General features: G+C 50.1%; 1 protein-coding gene across 3 annotated transcripts in view; it reads right to left on the bottom strand.

Annotated features, from left to right (window-relative positions):
• SCARA5 (scavenger receptor class A member 5) overlaps positions 1–17,395 on the bottom strand; it is a 117,472-nt gene that overhangs the window by 33,147 nt on the left and 66,930 nt on the right. For 2 of the 3 annotated variants that reach the window (XM_057725248.1, XM_057725249.1), the window contains exons 5-7: positions 7,449–7,529; positions 5,281–5,379; positions 3,261–3,317 (exon numbers count right to left, since the gene is read on the bottom strand). In XM_057725248.1, the coding sequence (XP_057581231.1) occupies positions 3,261–3,317; positions 5,281–5,379; positions 7,449–7,529 (237 nt within the window). Of the gene's footprint in view, positions 1–2,223; positions 2,348–3,260; positions 3,318–5,280; positions 5,380–7,448; positions 7,530–17,395 lie in introns of those variants that run through there. The other variant, XM_057725251.1, reaches the window with a different exon arrangement.

The raw sequence follows: 17,395 nt of genomic DNA, 5'->3' as shown, positions 1-17,395 counted from the left end.
TTAAACATGGGTCCTGAGAAGTCTTTCTGCAATGCCCTCTTCAAAGGAAAACCCCCAATTTCCAATTCTGACTTGGGGGGGTGGTCTATATTGTTTTCTTCACCAACCCCTTTAATGTAGTAACATCCCCACCTTCTGGAGCTTTAGGTTCTTTCTGCTAAAGGTGGGAGGTGTTGGATAAAGGTTCCAGGTCTTAGGTGCACGCTGGGTTCCCAGAGGAGGGTTCCTCCTCCACCGTATCCTTTTTTGAAGGAGTGTAGAACCCTGTGCTGAGAATTACTTCTTTCCCCCCATTGGATCTTATGGTGGGGCTGCCCTGGGCCCAGGGAGTGACTAAGAATCCCCCAGAAGCGGGCACTCAGCGTGGGTCAGAATTTCCACACTTTTCTGAAAGATGATCCCTGGCTGCTTCCTCAGAACCTCAGTCCCAGGGATCCAGTGAAGGCCTCTGGGACCGGAGTTCCTTGGAAACCAAACCAGGAGTCTGACTACAGTGCGGGTTTGGCATAAGCAGAGGCAGGCTGGGGGTGGAGACCGTGGGAAGGCCCAGGTCTCAGCCTTGAATTCTTCAACGGCCCCCCTTCAGCCTCAGGCCCTTCCATCCATATCTCTAGGTGGGGGCATCTCTAGGTGCGGGCATCTCTAGGTGGGGGCATCTCTAGGTTGGGGCATCTCTAGGTGGGGGCATCTCTAGGTGCGGGCATCTCTAGGTGCGGGCATCTCTAGGTGGGGGCATCTCTAGGTGCGGGCATCTCTAGGTGCGGGCATCTCTAGGTGCGGGCATCTCTAGGTGGGGGCATCTCTAGGGGGTGTAAGGAGCCCAAACCTATGCTTCAAGACCAGGGGCCTGAGCTCTCATTCCAGCATCAGGGAAGGCCCAGGCCTGGGTTTTCCGCCCAGCCTCTGCCCTTGCCTGGGGAGTCTCCGCTCCCCACTCCGGGCCTCTGAGTCTGGGAGATGGACAGACCGCCATCCAGCCTCGGGGTCCTGCGATCCCTGTACGTGTCCCTCGTGCCTTGCATGCTGTGTACGGTGCCGCCTGTCAATGGGGCTGTACCTGCCAAGCCACCCCACTTTCCAGCTCCATCACCGATGGAGACATTTTGGGGTCTTGTTAGGGGGCTGTTATCTGAGCTCTGGCTCCAGGGAGGGTACAGTGTTTTCAGGGCAGGAAAGAACGCTGTCAGTCCCCGAGGAGGGGCTGTCCAGAGCTGACACTGGCTTCTTGCGGTGCCGTCAATAGGCTCCAGGGTCAAGTGGATTAGATGCACTTCCCCAGGCTCCCCACCTGGACCTGGGGGAGCCCCCCACCACTGTGGCTCAGCTCCCACCTGCACCCCCCCACACACACACAGTGCCCCCAGCCTCAGAGCCCAATCCCAGTGCAAAGCCCACCCAGCTGGGCCCACAGAGGCAAGGTAAACAGTGACAAAAGCTTCCCTGGGGTGAATGGTGACTGACAACCACCACCTCTCCCAGGCTCGGCCAGTACAGACCGCCCTGTCCTCTCAAGTTGGAGACCAGTTGCCAAAGAATCCTGACAAGCTCCCCGGGTATGTGGGCAGTGCTCCTGATTTCCCTCTCAGAGGTCATCTTTCCACAGTCCCTCCCTTCCTGCCCCCCCATCAGGAGTGATTTATTTCACACAGCCAAGTGCCACGTTCCCTCTCGGCTGCCCTGGCAGCATTCCACAGAAGCCAGTGAACAAAGAATAGCAGAAGACAGCCCTCAAGAGACACAGTACCAGTGCTCAACCCTTAGATAAGTGTGACTCAGATCTGTCGTAGACGTCCTAGATCAGATCTAGACTCCCTTTCCTTGCCTTCAAAATTTTCTTTTCGCTCCTGCAGGGTCCAACACATCTCATCTAGCTGGGATGCTCCCAGTTAGGCCCTTGGCAGTCCTTGAAAGGGGCTCTAGATCATGCTAGAAAGACCGCAAAGCACACAGATTATTCTGTGGATTACAACATTTAAGGTATGGTGGGTGTGTGGAGTCCGGGCTAGACACAGGCATCTCTCAGGTACACCCAAGACTTTAGAGCGACAAAGAGCTGTCACGTACACTGTTCCTGTTTGACTCTTAGTCACTGCCCTGGGAAAGGAAGGGCAGAGGAAGTAGAGGGCAACGTAAAGCTTCAGGAACCTTGCAGAAGGGAACTGTTCAAGAGCAAGGTCTCTTGGTCCTACATGGCTGGGATGGAAGTGTCATTTTAAGGACCCACTGAAACCGAAGATCAGCCTTCAGGAAACCCTCAATCTGGGTCCAAAGTGTGCATCTGCCATGGAATCTATCCATTTCCCCAGGTCCAGGCTTCCTAGAGAGCCCACGCCGGGGCCCAGATGCCCTAGAAGAGAGTAAACTGCTTGAGTCTTTACCCAGATGGCAGCATTTCAGAGCCCAACAAATACTATATGGTAGTAATTTTTTGAAACTTGGCTAGGAGACTCTATTCACTGAAACTTGGCTGGGAGCCTTGCTCTTTTCTGGCAATCTCTCCAAGGTTCTACATGTAGCCCTTTGTGGGGGAAATAAGCCCTGGAAAAGAGTGTCATAACTAGATAAGCTGGCTTCCCTTGTAAACATGTTAGGAAGGACCCTTGTTGGAAAGACGCCTGTTCCTGGACTCGGTGGTCTGCTGAATAATGAGATTTCCAGCATCACTGCTCAGTTCATGGCAGAGGAGGAAAACAAACAGGATTCTGCTTTGCCTCTACACATTTCCCCATGTAAAATGTCCAGAGAGGCTGTGCATTTTAACAAGGTCCGTAACTGAATTTTAGCAAGTGTCTCCAATGATTTGAGAAAGTCTGTCTGAATTTGTGTATTACAAAGGATAATAACAATAAACACTTACTGAGTCCTAACCATGTGTCCTAACCACCTGTTACATGGACTGACTCATTCAACTCTCACAATGACTCTATGATGTAAGAACGCTGCTTCTCCCTATTCTGTAGATGAGAAAACAGAGGCACACATTACATAGTGAGGCGGCCAGAAAGGAGCCCAGGCAGTCTGCCTCTGGGCCCTCCCACACAACCACTGGGCTTATACCACGTCTGGAAACATGGCCTGTGCCCCTGGGGTATAATTCTCTCTTGTTGGACCAGCTAAGCCCTGGAGCAGGTAGGGAGCTCCTTTGACACTGGAGCCCCAGCCTATAGCTCCAGCGTCCAGACCCCAAAACTTGGGCTGCCTGGGCAACAGCTACACCTGTGCTGACACAGAATCCAGTGACCCCAACAGAATTTCCTTACTGGTATCCCCTGTTCTGTCTCCTTTCTCTCCTTTTTCTCCTTTTGGGCCTCGGTCACCTGCAACAGAGGAGGAAAACAGGCATTAGAAATGGAAATAAATCCTAATTGTGAATAACGTCTTATCTGCAGGAGACATTAACCCCAAACCAGAGAAATCCTCAGGGAGGAGCCTGCAGCCCTGGAGAGCATGAATGGCAGGAAGGGTAAGAGTTTGGGCCAATTATGCTGCCTGTTCTGGTCCCCCTTGTAAGCAGGGTGGATGGGCACCAAGCCGAGAATTTTCGTTCCCTCTTAATTAAAGCACAGAGGAGCTTTGCAGCACAGACTAAAGGAGTATGTGGTATCCTGCAGGCAGGAGACAAAGCAAAGATATTCTTATTAAATAGCCAAAGTTTCAGAAGTGCAAATCCAAGGTGGCTCTCTAAGCATAGAGAGAGAAAAGGAAGGAGGGAGGGCCTTCAGTTACAAAGGGAGAGACATAGGTTCTGTGTCAGGCAGATTTATCAGTGCAGGAGGCTACAGAGCATGAGGGAGAGTTTCCAGGGAATTGTGGAATTTCCTTCCCAGGATATGGTTAAAAGAACAGACTCCTTTTCTCATCTAGCATCTCCCTCTACAAAGAAGTGGAAAGGTCCTGACACCACTCAAGAGGACTTTAAAATGACCAGGGAATTCCATCCAAGCGCCTCTAGAAAGAGGTCTGCAAATCAAAAGCTTATGGCATATTCTCTCATGAAAAAAGCAAGCCAGCAAGTTCCAGGGGAGGATGTCTCATGTGATCCAAGTTTTGAAAAAAACAAAGGCAACCATATATATAAATATGAATGTGCTTGGAGAAAGGTCTGGCAGGATGTGCTCCAAAGTGTTTACAGTAGTTATTCTGAAGAGTAAGCACTTAAGAGACCTAGGGGGAGAGCACTCATTTTTTACTTTATACTTTATACATTTCTATATTGTTAAACTGTTTTCAATAAGCATGTGCTGCTTTTGTAATGTATTTAAAAATAATTTTTAAAAAATGTGGATCATAAAAGGAAGGAAAATCTCAGTCTGTTTAATCACCAACCAGAAAGTAGAATAAAAGTTCCCAGTGATCCAAGATTAAGAGGTCATTCTAGATGTGGGTAAGGAATAATTAATTGTACTTTTTTCTTAGCTCTCACTTTCACAAGTGAGAAGACAGAGCCTGGGGAAAGAGTGTCAGATTTCCTCTGCTTCTTCTGCAATGGTGCTAAGAGGTCTGGACACTCTTGAAATGAACATGGAAAGATGGGGACCGACTATGAAGTGGCCTCCCCTGAAAATGAGCAGGGTGATTATTAATGTGAAGGGGAAAAAGTCAGAAGGAACACTATTGGCAATGGAAATCTGGGAATTGATTAAAATTTTAAATATTTGGGGAATAAAAAGAATATGAAGAACTGTGAGGAATCTGGCAGTACTGGGGGTAGGGGGCTATCCTGGGTCTGTAGCTTCTGGGTTTCTCCTGCAAGCCTGCTCTCCTGGCCTGGCTCCCTCTGGTTACATCACTGAGCTGCAACCAGTAGTAACACTCCTTTGCATTTCTACTATGCTTTACAGTTTACCATGTTTTCACTCATGTACATTCCATGTAATCCTCATGAGAGTCGTGTGAAATATGGTATCACGAGGATTTCTGGTTTGGGGATGAAGAAACTGATACTTAATGGGAATTCCCTGGGAGGTCCAGTGGTCACAATGCCGTGCTTCCACTGCAGGGGGCGTGGGTTCCATCCTTGGTCAGGGAACTAAGATCCCACATGCCACCTGGCTCAGCCAAAGAGAAGAGAAAAGAGAAGAGAAGAGAAGAGAAAAAGAGTAGAGGAGAGGAGAGGAGAAGAGAAGAGAGAAGAGAGAGGAGGGGAGGAAACTGATGCTTAATGAGATTAAGTGATTTGCTCAAAGTCACTCAGCCAGTCAGTGGAAGAATCAGAATTTGAACCCAGTCCACATTTCAGTGCCCACGTTGGTATTCAGGGGCTCTGAGATGCATTGTTACCTTTGAACCCACGCATGCCCATTGGTCCCGTGGCTCCCAGTTTCCCTTCGTCGCCCTTGGGACCAGGCAGTCCTGGGGTTCCTCTCTCCCCTGGCAGACCTGGGGAGACAAAGTTTTGGAGCCTCAGACTCAGAACTGGAAGAGCTGGCAGAGGCCATTGTCTGGCTCAGCCACAGACTTCAACCATGTATCCTCCTGCTGTCTCTGCTTCCTGATTCTTCTTCTCAAAGATGCTGCAAAGACAGTGTCCAAAAGGTCAGCACAAATCTTCTCTGTCAGCATCTTTTATCCAGTGAGGCTGGACCCCTCCCCCAAAAGGCCCAATTCTATTGTGAATGATGGTGGAGATACCAACCTCATTCGAGAGAGGTCTCTTTACCTCTAGCTATGCTAGAGATTTAGACTTGCAAAAATTTTTTTGAGCCTTTTTAATGTGCCAGGCACTGTCCTGGATGCTTTTCATTAAGTATCTTATTTAATCCTCCCCATAAATTGAGGTATTATTTCACCTGTGTTACCAATGAGGCAACTGAGGCCCAGAGAGGTTAGGTAACCTGCCCATGGTCACACAGCAGAGAGTGTTGGAGGCAGGATTCTAGCTCTGATTGGTCAGCTTCATCTCACTCTGGATGAAAAGGGCTTACTGGTACTTAGGGTAGGAGGAAGATGAAATCACTCCCCATCCCATGTAAGAAAAAACCAGAAAGGTCCCTTTCTTGTGGTTAACACAGGGAAGTGTAGAGAAGGGGATGATAGGCTAAAGACGGGGGGAGAAGTCCACAAGCTCAGTAACTGGGGTGGACAGGCTGCTGTCAGATCAGGCCCCAGGGCTCCTGGCCATGAGGCCCTGTGGCACTGCCTGCATATCACCATGGAGAGAGGGAGTCAACCAATGTTTTCGCCCAGTGAGGCCTTGGTCCCCAGACACCTGACCCAAGTGTGCAGTTATCTCTGCAAAGCAGGGCACTCTAATTAACTAATTAATTGTACTTTCCTGTTTTGGATGTTAGTTGGTTTTCTTCGGCCTTTTTCCGTGACATGGAGAAATCTGTCTCTCACTTGTGATTCCTCTTTGGCAAACATCAAATGACTGGAAGAGGATGGGGGCCCCAAGAGGGTGGCAGGACCTCAGAGAAGGGCTTGATTTCTTTGTCTTTCTTTCTAACACAACAGTCCTGCAGCCCAACAGCCCTCCTGCCCTGGAATTCTGAATCTCATGCAGGATGTGCCCAGGGGTCCCCCATTCCGTCGTTGACTAAGGCAGAAAAAGAGGTTTCACAGCACTGGGGGCCCCTGGGCATCCCTGATTCTGAGTTGAGGGAGCTGCGCTGAGAGGTGGAGGCCAGGAGTGGAGGCCAGGCTGCAGGTTCTGCCTCCGCCAGCCTCTGCCTCCTCTCCTGTTCTCAGTCTCCTTAGAGATTTAGGAAGGGGGTAGTTTGGAGGTATAATTCCTGACATAAATAAGCAGATACCTTTCCCCTGATAAACCTCCTTTTTTTTTACATCACTTATAAGACTCCACACTCTCCTAGAAAAATGTTGCTCACAGCAGAGGCCCAGGAATGGACAGGCTGGGATGCAAAGTTTGATAAAGTAACGGTACAGGAACTTCTGAGATGAGGCATCTAAGAGGAACATACTCTTTCCAGAAGGCCCCAAAGGACCCTCCCTGTCAGCTACTGGACCTTCTGGGTTGTCACTAGTGCATGTAGCAGGATGGAGAGGGCAGGAGAAGGCAGGTATCTACTGACTGGGGCAGTTTCCACAGGATGTGGGAGGCCAGGTGCTGGGGATTCAGGAAACACCGAGGGGACACAGCATACTTGATGGGTTGGATCAGGGGACACCCTCAATTCCTTCTGATGGCCCTGGTCGCAGGGACCCAGACTCCTGGGGTGGGAAGTGGCTTCAGGGAGCTGTGAGCCTCACATGCAACCTTCCCCTTCAGATCCTGGTACTTCCTATGGAAAAAGATATGCTCCATCTTGTTGTTACACCAACAACCTCTTAGTCTTTTAACAGAACAGGGCATCTGAAGCTGAGTTGACTGGTCACTGTCACAGGAACCCCATCACCGATATCAACGAGAAAATAAAGGGTCAGGGATGGATGGAGGAGCCCCTTCCCTTCTGGTATGTCCAGGTCCCTCCCAGGGGCCTCCCCATTACCTCGAAGTCCAGGTAATCCAGGGATTCCAGGCTTGCCTTCTTTCCCTTCATCCCCCTGATCACCTTTGGGGCCTGGTGGTCCTGAAAGGGTTACAAACAGCACTAAGATTAGAAGAATGGCTTTCTGGAGTAGGTCACCTGCAGAGGAAACTCCCTCCTAAAAAGAGGTCAGCATTACGCTTTGGGCGCACACAGGGCTCCACCTAGTCCAGCTGTGTGTGTGTGTGTGTGTGTGTGTGTTTGCATTGGGGAGGTGGGAATCAGGGAAAGCTTCCTGGAAGAAGTAACATCCAAAGTGAAATCTCAAGGAGGAACAGCAGGTGGCTAAGTAAAGGGAGGAGTGGGAGTATGTTATGGACTCAATGTCTGTGGCTCCCCCCACCCAACACCAAATGTGTATGTTGAAGCCCTAACCTGCAGTGTGATGCTATTTGGAGGAGGGGCCTTTTTGGGAGATAATTAGGTTTAGATGAGGTCATAAAGGTGGGGCCCCCATGATGGGATTAGTGCCCTCATAGGAAGAGACCCCAGAGAACACTCTCCCTCCTTTCCTCACGCTGGCACTGGCGAGCATGCTTTCTCTGCCATAGGAGGACATGGCAAGAAGGCAGCCGTCTGCAAACCAGGATGAAGGCTCTCATCTGAACCCAGCCCTGATCTCAGACTTTCAGCCTCCAGAACTATGAGAAAGGAATGCTGTTTAAGCCACCCAGTCTGTGGTATTGTTATAGCAGCCTTAACTAACTAAGACAGTGAAAGGGGAAAGTTCCAGGCAGAGGGAACAATCCCTATAAGAGCTTAAAGATAAGAAAGAGATCTGTGAGACACGATGGGATTATAAGCTGGGGGTGGGGGCATCACATGATGGGATAAGAAGGGTGAGAAAGTGGAGGGTCCGGAGGCCTGGTGTAAGTATTGAACTTGACCCTGAGGGCACCAGAAGCCACAGGAGGGGCCTGAGAGAAGAGTGTGGTCAGATCTGCACACAAGGAAGACCCCTCAGGTGGCAGTGTTTGAAAAGGGATTGGAACAGAGGGAAATCAGAGGCAGAGAGATCAAGGAGGAGGCTGCACCCCAGGTGAGAGGTGGCGGAGCCCTGCATTAGGGAAGTGGCTGTGGGGAGGGATGTGAGTGGCTCTTACGAAGTAGAAGAGACAGACCTTGGCTAAACTAGGTGAAAGCAGGGGTGGCGGCCAGGATCAGGTTACAGGCTTGAGCACTTGGATGGAAGAAGGGGTTTCTAATTGCCCCTTAGTGGGGCTTCCTTCCAGGGCAAGGCTCCAGCATCACGGCAGAGATTCCAGGCTATGTGATCTGATTCAATCCCCACACGCTGGGTGTCAAGACCACACAGCCGGCTAGTGAGTGAGGAAGTCATGGTTTCAGCTCAGGTCTGCCTGGCCCTATTCATCTTGCCTCACTCATGCTAGACCTCCTGCCATTCTCAGAATGCACCCGAACCTTCCCGCATGGCAGCCTGCTATTCCCAGGCTGGCGAGCCAAGGGGCCTCCCTGCCAATCTCCCATTGCTACCTGCCCCCCTAAGGCTGCTCCCTGCCACCTTCTTGGTCAAACCTTCTCTGATCCATCATTCCTGCTGCAGGTGGGCATGGTCTGTTTGATTGCACATCCTTGGTGCCATCTGATGTTTATCTCACACTGCCTTGTCCTGCAGTCACAGGTGTACATGTTTTCTTTTTCCTAACAAAATAGCCAGCTCCCTGAGACAGAACCACATCCTAGACATCCCCGCATTGGTTGTGACGATGCAGACTTTAAGCTCCCTGTTCTGGATGCTTGGTGAGAGAAAAGAGGACCAAGGAAAATGCCCAAACTGTATTGCACTGGGTGGAAGTGTATCTGCACCAAGTTCATGTCCACCTGGACCTCAGAATACAACTTTCTTTGCAGATGTAATTAGTTAAGATGAAGTCAGATTGGAATAGGGTGGGTCCTAACCCAATGACTGGCATCCTTATAAGAAAAGAAAGCACAGACAAATGCCTGGGCAGAAGGCCAGGTGGCCACGGAGGCTGAGATTGGAGTGACGTGTCTACAGGCCAAGGAACGCCAAGGATGGCTGGCAACATCGGAAGTTAGAAAGAGGCCAAAAAGGATCCTCCCCTAGATCTTTTAGAGGGAGTATAGCCCTGTGGACACCTTGATTTCAGACTTCCAGCCTCCAGAACTGTGAGAGAATAAATTTCTGTTGTTTTAAGCCACCCAGGTTGTGGTGCTTTGTTATGGTAGCCCTAGGAAACCAAAATATGTCTACTCACAGCATAGCAGTCATGTCTTGCACAATAAATATTTGATGAATGAATGAGTATATGAGATCAGAGGGTGTTAATACACACAAAACAGCCAGGCAGCCAAGATCAAGATGTACTGATACATTCCCAAAGTTGGCACTGTCCTCAGACCCTAACCAAAGTTGACAGCTGTTTAAGAGTTCAATGGCATGTGCACAGGGAAAAAAGTAATCAACAATTGAAAAATGTACAAATCATTACACAATGACTTGTGAGTTACACAAATCATTTAAGGAGGACTGGGGTTTGTAGTCATCTTCCTCTTTTCTAGGAAGAAAAGCAAAGTAAGACTGGCCACATCCACCTTGGTTTTCAGACGACAGGATTGAGACACAGCACCTGTTGGGAACATGCCTAAGATTATACAGTAGAGAAAGACAGAGTACAGAAGCAATGAGCTTTACAACGCCCAACCCAGCAATCTCCTGGCGAGGTCAAGGCTGCAGAAAAGGGAGCTGAGAGCGGTTTCTGGATCTCTGCACGTCATGGGCTGTCACTGGGCTATGACTCTCCCCCTTCCCCCAGCCCACTCCACCCCTTTCCACTCTTTTCTGCTCCCTCCAGCCCTGCTCATGGGAAACCCAGCGCTCCAGGAACCAAGCAGGTCAAGGACGCCGTGGACCACACCCTCCATTTGTTCTATTCGCTCTGATGTGGGTGTGACCCAAGATATGGACCTTCCCAGGAGTAATTCTGGCAAAGAAAGGATGCTATCCAGTGGACTGACCCTGATGGTGAGGCATCAAGGTGGTGGAGATCATTTGGAAGGTGGGGTTTGAGGATGGATATGGAAGATCTTGGGTTCAGGTCTGGGTTCTATAAAATCTAAGTAAAAATTCCTTCCTCAGGCATTTGTAGTGAGGAGTAAGCGAATTCAGTGACATAGTGGATATAAACAGGCTTGGGAACCTTTGAGTGGCAAGGCCATCCCTGACCATCTGTACCCCACTTTTCACAATGCTCCATCAGAACTCTCTGAGATGACTGAGGATGGTTATTCTAAGCTGCATCTGAAATCACTCTGCCAATTCAGGGAGAGCCAGATCCTAAAAACATCTGGCATGTAGGTAGAGTTTTAAAGGTACAACTAAGTGGTTCACGTGAGGGCCTTTCCTAGAGATTGACTGGGAAGAAGCTGGGGTGGATGGTAAAGGGAGGTGCTGATTTCCAAGCCTTGGTCATGTTCTCGGCTGGTATTGGCTGGCCCACTCAGAGAGCCTGGAAAGTGGCCACTCTGAGTCTCATGGGACCAGGCTGCCTGGAGCTCTGACGATCAAGTGCTTCTTCACACCAGTGCTGCCCATGGGGGATGCACTCTTGGGATCTGACTTTTGGTCATTTTCTCAGGAATCCATACTAACAATCTGGAGCTTTCTTGGACTCCTTCCTTTCCTCTGCCCCTCATCCTCATCCAGGTGATTCCCACGTCATGTCACGTGTCTACCTCCTTCCTCACGGCCTCACGGCCTCACCCATCGGAGTCCTCCCTGCCTCCCTCCTTGGCTCCCGCCTCTCTCTCCAGCCCACTCTTGCTGTCTGATTAATCCCAGCAGAATCAAGTGAACTCAGAGCCCTTGGAAGCCCCTCACACCACAATGGGCAGCCCCCTGCAAATCATTCCCAACCTGACAGCTTCTTCTGCAAAATCACAGTCTGTTGCCTCTTGACACAAATTCTCTTCCACCTCAGCAAAAACTTTCTGCTCAGGGTGTCCCCAAATACTGGCCAAATCCTCTCCTTTCCAAGAGGCCCATTGCTCTCAGCCTTGAAGCTCACCTTCATGCTCATCCCTCCCATCTCTGAGGGCACCAGGACAGAACCCCGAGATCTCAGAGCTGGAAGGACCCTCGGGCATCACTGTGTACAAATTCCTCAGGGGAGCACCCAAGCCTGGTCAGGCAACCCTGTGCCCATGTGCTGGCCACTGTCACTCCCCTCAGACTGTGGTCCCCAAGGAGGACAGGCCTATCTGAAGGGCTAGAGCCCTGCTCTCTGTGGCCCTGGGCCTCACACAGCCCCTGGCACACAGGAGAGATTCAAGAAATGACTTCTGGGCAGTCATGAAAGCTGTTATGGTGTCTGTGGTCCCAGCGGTACCCAGATGAGCATTTTTTAAAAATTTTATTAAAGCATAGTTGATTTATAATGTGTTAATTTCTTCTGTACAGCAAAGTGATTCAGTCATATATATACATTCTTTGTCATATTCTTTTCCATTATGGTTAATCAGAGGATATTGAACATAGTTCCCTGTGCTATACAGTAGGACCTTGTAGTTTATCCATCCTACGTATAATAGTTTGCCTCTGCTAATCCCAAACTCCCACTCCATCTCTCCCACATCCCCCTCCCCCTTGGCAACCACAGGTCTGTTTTCTATAACAGTGAGACTTGTTTTTGTTTCATAGATATGTTGATTTGTATTGTATTTCAGATTCCATATATAAGTGATATGATATTTGTCTTTGTCAGACTTACTTCACTTAGTATGATAATCTCTAGGTCCATCCATGTTACTGCAAATGGCATTATTTCATCTTTTTGATGACTGAATAATATTCAGATGAGCTTTTAAGCTTCTCAGCATTTATGCTGACACTGTCTCACCTTTTCTATCACTGGTGCAGGCCGGGCAGGGGTGGGCTGGGACGAGAAGGAACAGAGTCCACTTCTCCTCAATCACAGAAACAGCCCAGAGCCCCTCCTCTGTGCTTCCAGTCCTGCGTGTCAGTATCCCTCTCCCACGGCCTCCCAAGGAGACACAGGCAGTGGGAGGAGGTAGGAGGGAACCTCCTGGCCCTGTGCCCGCGTCCACCTCAGAGCCTGTCCACTGGCCTAGACCACCCCCCACGCCACCCCCAGTACAACTCTGTCCTCACTGGGCTGCCCTGAGCCGCTCCAGCTGGAAGCATCTCTAGCACAGAACAAAGGATTTGGGACCAAGCATCTGGGAGAAACACCAGGATTCTTCTGGGGACCAGCCAATGGGGAGGGAAAAGCAATCCGTTCTCCCTTCCCGGCTCCTGGAACGAGAGATGGGGTGGGGGACTCATGTTGGAATCTAGACAGTGACCTGCCAAGAACAAATGATCATGACAGCGGATACGTGGGCTCGAGGCCAGCAGAACAGTGACCAAGATCGTAACGTAAACACTGCCACAGCACCACGCTCATCCCAGGGCAGCTGCCGGAGGTCGGGTCCCTGCTTCCATTGCCCTGATGTCACTGGGGCTCTGGATTCTCAGCGCTATGACGCTTAGAGTGCGGAGAGCTCTCTCACTTCATTCCGTGCATCCGATCTGGGTCCCCAGAGCGGATGCACGGGGCCGTGGCCCAGCCTGCAAAGCCAGCTTTCCTCTAGAGCCTCAGGCAGAGTGCTGGTGGGCTGGGTGCAACTGTGAATTTCCACAGCAGGTGCTCCACTCCCCTTCCAGCAGAGCCCCCTGCAGCCTGCCCCGGGGGGTGGGGGAATGGCGGGGCGGGGGGAGGTACCACCAACCCACGCGTCCATGGTGGGATAGAAACACCTACGTTTGCAGAGACTCCCACCACCTCCAGCACATCCCTGTGCACCAGAGGCCAGGGCCCAGCGTTCCAGCCTGGAACCCAAGACCCCATTCGCATTATGAACACTTGTTGCACAGGACTCTACTCTTCTAGATGCTGTTTTTTCTCGAAAAAGCAGCCCACAGATAAGTGTGCATTGCCAATTTGCTTTCATGAATTGAGAGAAGGATCTTCTAGTGCAGCCCAGCCACCAGCTGGGGATTGGATGCAGGCAACTCATTTCCCCTCTCTGAGCCTCAAGGACCTCAACTACAAAACGAGGGGAGTGGACTAGGTGATTTCAGAGCCCTATTGTCACTCTAACCTTCTGTGAGTCTATAAACATCCATGGAGCAAACAGAGTCGCTCGCATGTGACTGGAGAGCCTTGCCTTCAGGCCTTTGCTCACACACTCCCCCTCCTGGGGTGCCTCCCCTGTCTGATCATCTGAGTTCTCTGCTTCTTTCAGAGCCACAGAGAGATTTCAACAGACCTGATAAATGCTGAAAATCCAAAGCAGAAAACAGAAAGCACTGCTGTGAATGTACACAAAAGATAAACCGGAGACAAAACTCATAGAAAACTGTGTAACAAAGTGATAGAATGAAACCGTTTGGGGTCAAGCTCAAGAATAACATAAGCTCATATTTGAAAAATATACATAGTGCAGTATTTGTGGATTCTGAGCCAGGAAAGGGCAAAAATTGGGAGTGTCTTTGTGTGTGTGTGTGTGTGTGTGTGTGTGTGTGTGTGTGTGAAGACTAAGAGAGGAACTGAACAAAACTAGTTAAGTAAAGCCACTCAGATGGCAGTATAGAAATGCAAGAAAGCTTATCTGGTAAAACACCCCTTATTCAAAAGCCAGGGTAGAGTTTTGTGCTGTTGAAGTTGAATGGTAATTACATTCTGATATGCCAAACAGAACTCTCTTTAATCACACCAATTGGGTCCCTAGCAACCATAAGAAAGGGAGGTGGGAAAGGGAGACACCAGCCACAGTGCTGGTCCCCGAAGGTACAGGAGCTGAATGGTGTTCACCTCTGAAGAGCCAGCGACCCATCAAGAATGCAAAGCTTGAAGACTGGAAGGCATGTCTGGGCAGAACTGAGATGAAACTTTGGTTCAAGGGAACCAAGTGTAAAACTTTGTTTCAGAACCAAAGAAAGACCGCTTGGAGGATTCCACCGAAAGAACCGTGACAAATCCATGAGCCAGAGCCGTTTCAGCTCGAGCCAAGGAGAGTGGGCTCGGAAGTTAAAGAACCAGGATGTGAAATGTTTGCTGAGGCCAAAGAGGCGGCACCAGCAGGCAGCATGGTGATGTTTGCTGACTGGAAGAGGAAGGAAGGGGCAGCACCTGGCAGGGACCACCCCCCAAATACAGGAAGAGACACGAGGGACCATGCTCCCTTCTCTCTTCATGGCTCCTAGCCCGTCTCTCTCCACCCTGGAAAGCACCACAATCAGTGACAAAAACATGGTTTCTGATCCAGAAAGACCCGCTTTAAACCTTGGCTTTGTCACTTGCCAATTGTGTAAGAAACACTGGGAAAGTCATTCGAGTTTCTCAACTATAAAATGGGTTCAATAATACCTTTTTGCAGGACGTGAGGATTAGCAGTCTTTAACGTTTACTTAGAAAATTAATGTCGACAAAATGTCTGGCTCGTGATAGGTTATGATTCAGTGTCCCTGCTATTATTAAGTACTGAACAGACTGGGGAGGTCAAGGAAACAAAAAGATGGGAAAAGCTAAGACTCCAGGGGTGTGGATTTGGAAGAAGACACGCTACCTCTTGCTCTCCTTTGATTTCTGAGATGTGAAACCCAAAGTGACCCAGGACAAGAAAACTGATCCTCTGATGGCAAGGGGTCAAGATGTAACAGCGGTTCCACAGACATTCCTCGAATTCCAGTCACATGTATCGCACTGTTAGGTGCTGGGGGACACAGGGGTGGACAGATGAGCGTGGACTGGCTGTGACATTTTCAGCACTGGTGTTAGGTTGAAAGTCCTGGGCTAATCATTGAATTGCACACTTAAATGGATGAATCTGATGCCATGTACATTACACCTTATTAAAGCTGTTAAAAACAAAAGCCCTGGATTGGATCATTTCTAATTGTGTGGCCTGGAGTGAGCCAGGTATTTCCACTTGGAGCCTCAGCTGCTTTTCTGCAGGAATCCTACCCTCTCTCCAGAGTGAAACCTGCCTTCAACCAAGCTCACAGCTTGTGATGGGGACCCACTTGAAAACAAAATAATGTTCTGTTATTATACACTGGATCTATGCAAATAGAAGTCTCCATCACGGCTACTTTCTGCTCCGGTAAATACAGAATCTCAGAGGAGGGAGACTTCAGTAAGCTAGAGAGGCCAGTGGGTTCCTGGAGGAGGTAGGTTTGAGTGAGATGGGAAGGATCCGTGGGATTTGGCTCTTGAGGAGGAAGAAGGAGGCTCTGCAGTGGAAGGAATGGCTGGAGTAAAGCTGAAGCAGTGGGAAAGGTGGGCTGTGTCTCTGGGGCAGGGACAAGATGTGTCCCACTGCACTGGATGCTTCACACAGGGCAGGGGGTGCAAGCTGGCTGTCTATGGACCATATATGACCCACAGATGTGGTCTATTTGGCCCACAGAGTTAAACAATTAAACATTTCTAGAACATTCCATGTTTCTGGTTTTTCTGGAAAAAAAGGGAAGACCTCATTAATGCCAGGCCAAAATGGGCCGGACCTGCCATAGTCCCTACTACTCCCCTAACACCAAAGTCACTTTCACATTGACATTGCTCAACTGGCCCCTGTAGACTGACACCTGGTACACGGGACCAGATGGAGGAGGAGGCAGGAAAGATAGGCGGGGGCCAGGAATGCAATGGAAAGCACATCAGCTCTGGGATCAGAAAAGCTGGGGTTCAAATCCTGGCTCCATCGCCTCCTAGCCTGCAACTACGAGCAGCTTCCTGAATCTCAGTACATTCATGGCTGTTTTTAAAAGACATCCTATAAGATATACTTGGCACAGTACTTGGCATAGCTGGTGTTCAAAATGGTATTATCATTGTCCACTGTCAGCCTAAGGAGTTTTTGGTGAACCCACAGACCTGGGGGAGCCATGGTGGGTTCTAAGCAGGCGGTCATGCAGGAAAAGTACACTTCATGAACTGTGCCTCTGACAGTGACATGCAGGGCAGACAGCAGTGGGAAGGAATGGGGGAGAGGGGAGCAGGGACGTGGTCAGTCAGGGGTGCAGGAAAGGGAGGTTGGCTGTAAAGGTGCTGATGCTTGTGGACCCCGAGTGAGAGTTCAAATGGAGGCCCGCTCATTTTTGCCATTATATTTAAGAGCAATAAATGAAGCTAACACATTGTTCTTCTACCTGGATGAATATAGCTTTGCAACAGCCTGCAAGGTCAGGTTCAAATTTGGAATTCTCCACCTTTTTGCAGCTCCACCATGAGTATGGCCAGGCCACCCAAGACGTCTGATCTCTTGCTCTCTGTACATCCCCTGCCCGACCCGTGCCTGCTTCACCTACAGCCTAATCACATGACTGACCTTCCTATGGACTTGCCTCCACCCCAGCTAGTGACTATTCTTATCGAAGGGGTGGTGAGGGGCGTGCCCCTCTGCCGTTTCCCTGGTAACTAATGACCCCACCAGATACCAATTCCCTATGTAACTGGTAATCTCCCCTTCCTCACAGAGCGAAGATTGCTGCCATGTCCTGCCCACTGTCTGCCACACACGGGGTGGGGGTGGGGGTTGCCCCCGGACCTTGCTTCAGACCCGCAAGCTCCCCCACCATTAAACCACTGGTGTCTCTGTTGCTGACTCCAGGCTCTTTCTCCAGTTTTAAAGCTGGGCAAGCACAGGGCTCGTAGGTAGGCCTGCAGGGTACAGCCCAACATCACAGAACACCACGGAAGGATCAGGACACTGGGGGAGCGACTCCCTGTCCCAAACCTGAGCTCCTGCTTTCCTCCCCAGCCCCAAACTCCTGGAGCCCCTGTCTGGCACATCCAAGCTCTGACCACCCAGACCCCCAGGAGCCGCCTTGGCCATTCTCATACCCAGGGGTGCGGCCACTG

Source organism: Hippopotamus amphibius, chromosome 2 (assembly GCF_030028045.1).
Source record: "Hippopotamus amphibius kiboko isolate mHipAmp2 chromosome 2, mHipAmp2.hap2, whole genome shotgun sequence".
In the NCBI taxonomy this organism is placed as follows: domain Eukaryota; kingdom Metazoa; phylum Chordata; class Mammalia; order Artiodactyla; family Hippopotamidae; genus Hippopotamus; species Hippopotamus amphibius.
This window is presented reverse-complemented; position numbering and strand designations above follow the sequence as displayed.